Source organism: Carlito syrichta, unplaced genomic scaffold, assembly GCF_000164805.1.
Source record: "Carlito syrichta isolate Samal-C Ts95f unplaced genomic scaffold, Tarsius_syrichta-2.0.1 Scaffold311868, whole genome shotgun sequence".
In the NCBI taxonomy this organism is placed as follows: domain Eukaryota; kingdom Metazoa; phylum Chordata; class Mammalia; order Primates; family Tarsiidae; genus Carlito; species Carlito syrichta.
Window position 1 is genome coordinate 61,731 of NW_007255964.1, and position 259 is coordinate 61,989.

Consider the following 259-nt stretch of genomic DNA (forward strand, 5'->3'; position numbering starts at 1 on the left):
CCCAAGCAAGGACAAGAGCAAAGTGCTGCCCAGCTTCTGGATCCCATCGCTGACTCCCGAGGCCAAGGCCACCAAGCTGGAGAAGCCGGTGAGCCCACAGCGGCCCTGCGCCTGCTCTGCCAGGGAGGGACCCCCAGGGAGCCCCATCTCCCCTCCACCTGGCACCCCTGCGACCGCGCCTCTCTCCCTCCAGTCGCGAACCGTGACCTGCCCCATGTCGGGGAAGCCGCTGCGCATGTCAGACCTGACGCCCGTGCGC

The 259-nt window shown here is 68.7% G+C and overlaps 1 protein-coding gene across 1 annotated transcript in view; it reads left to right on the plus strand.

Annotated features, from left to right (window-relative positions):
• NOSIP (nitric oxide synthase interacting protein) overlaps positions 1-259 on the plus strand; it is a 23,449-nt gene that overhangs the window by 22,768 nt on the left and 422 nt on the right. The window contains exons 6-7 of the mRNA XM_021718158.1: positions 1-88; positions 194-257. The exon at positions 1-88 is cut by the window's left edge and continues 40 nt beyond it. Coding sequence (XP_021573833.1) covers positions 1-88; positions 194-257 — 152 coding nt within the window. The remainder of the gene's footprint in view (positions 89-193; positions 258-259) is intronic.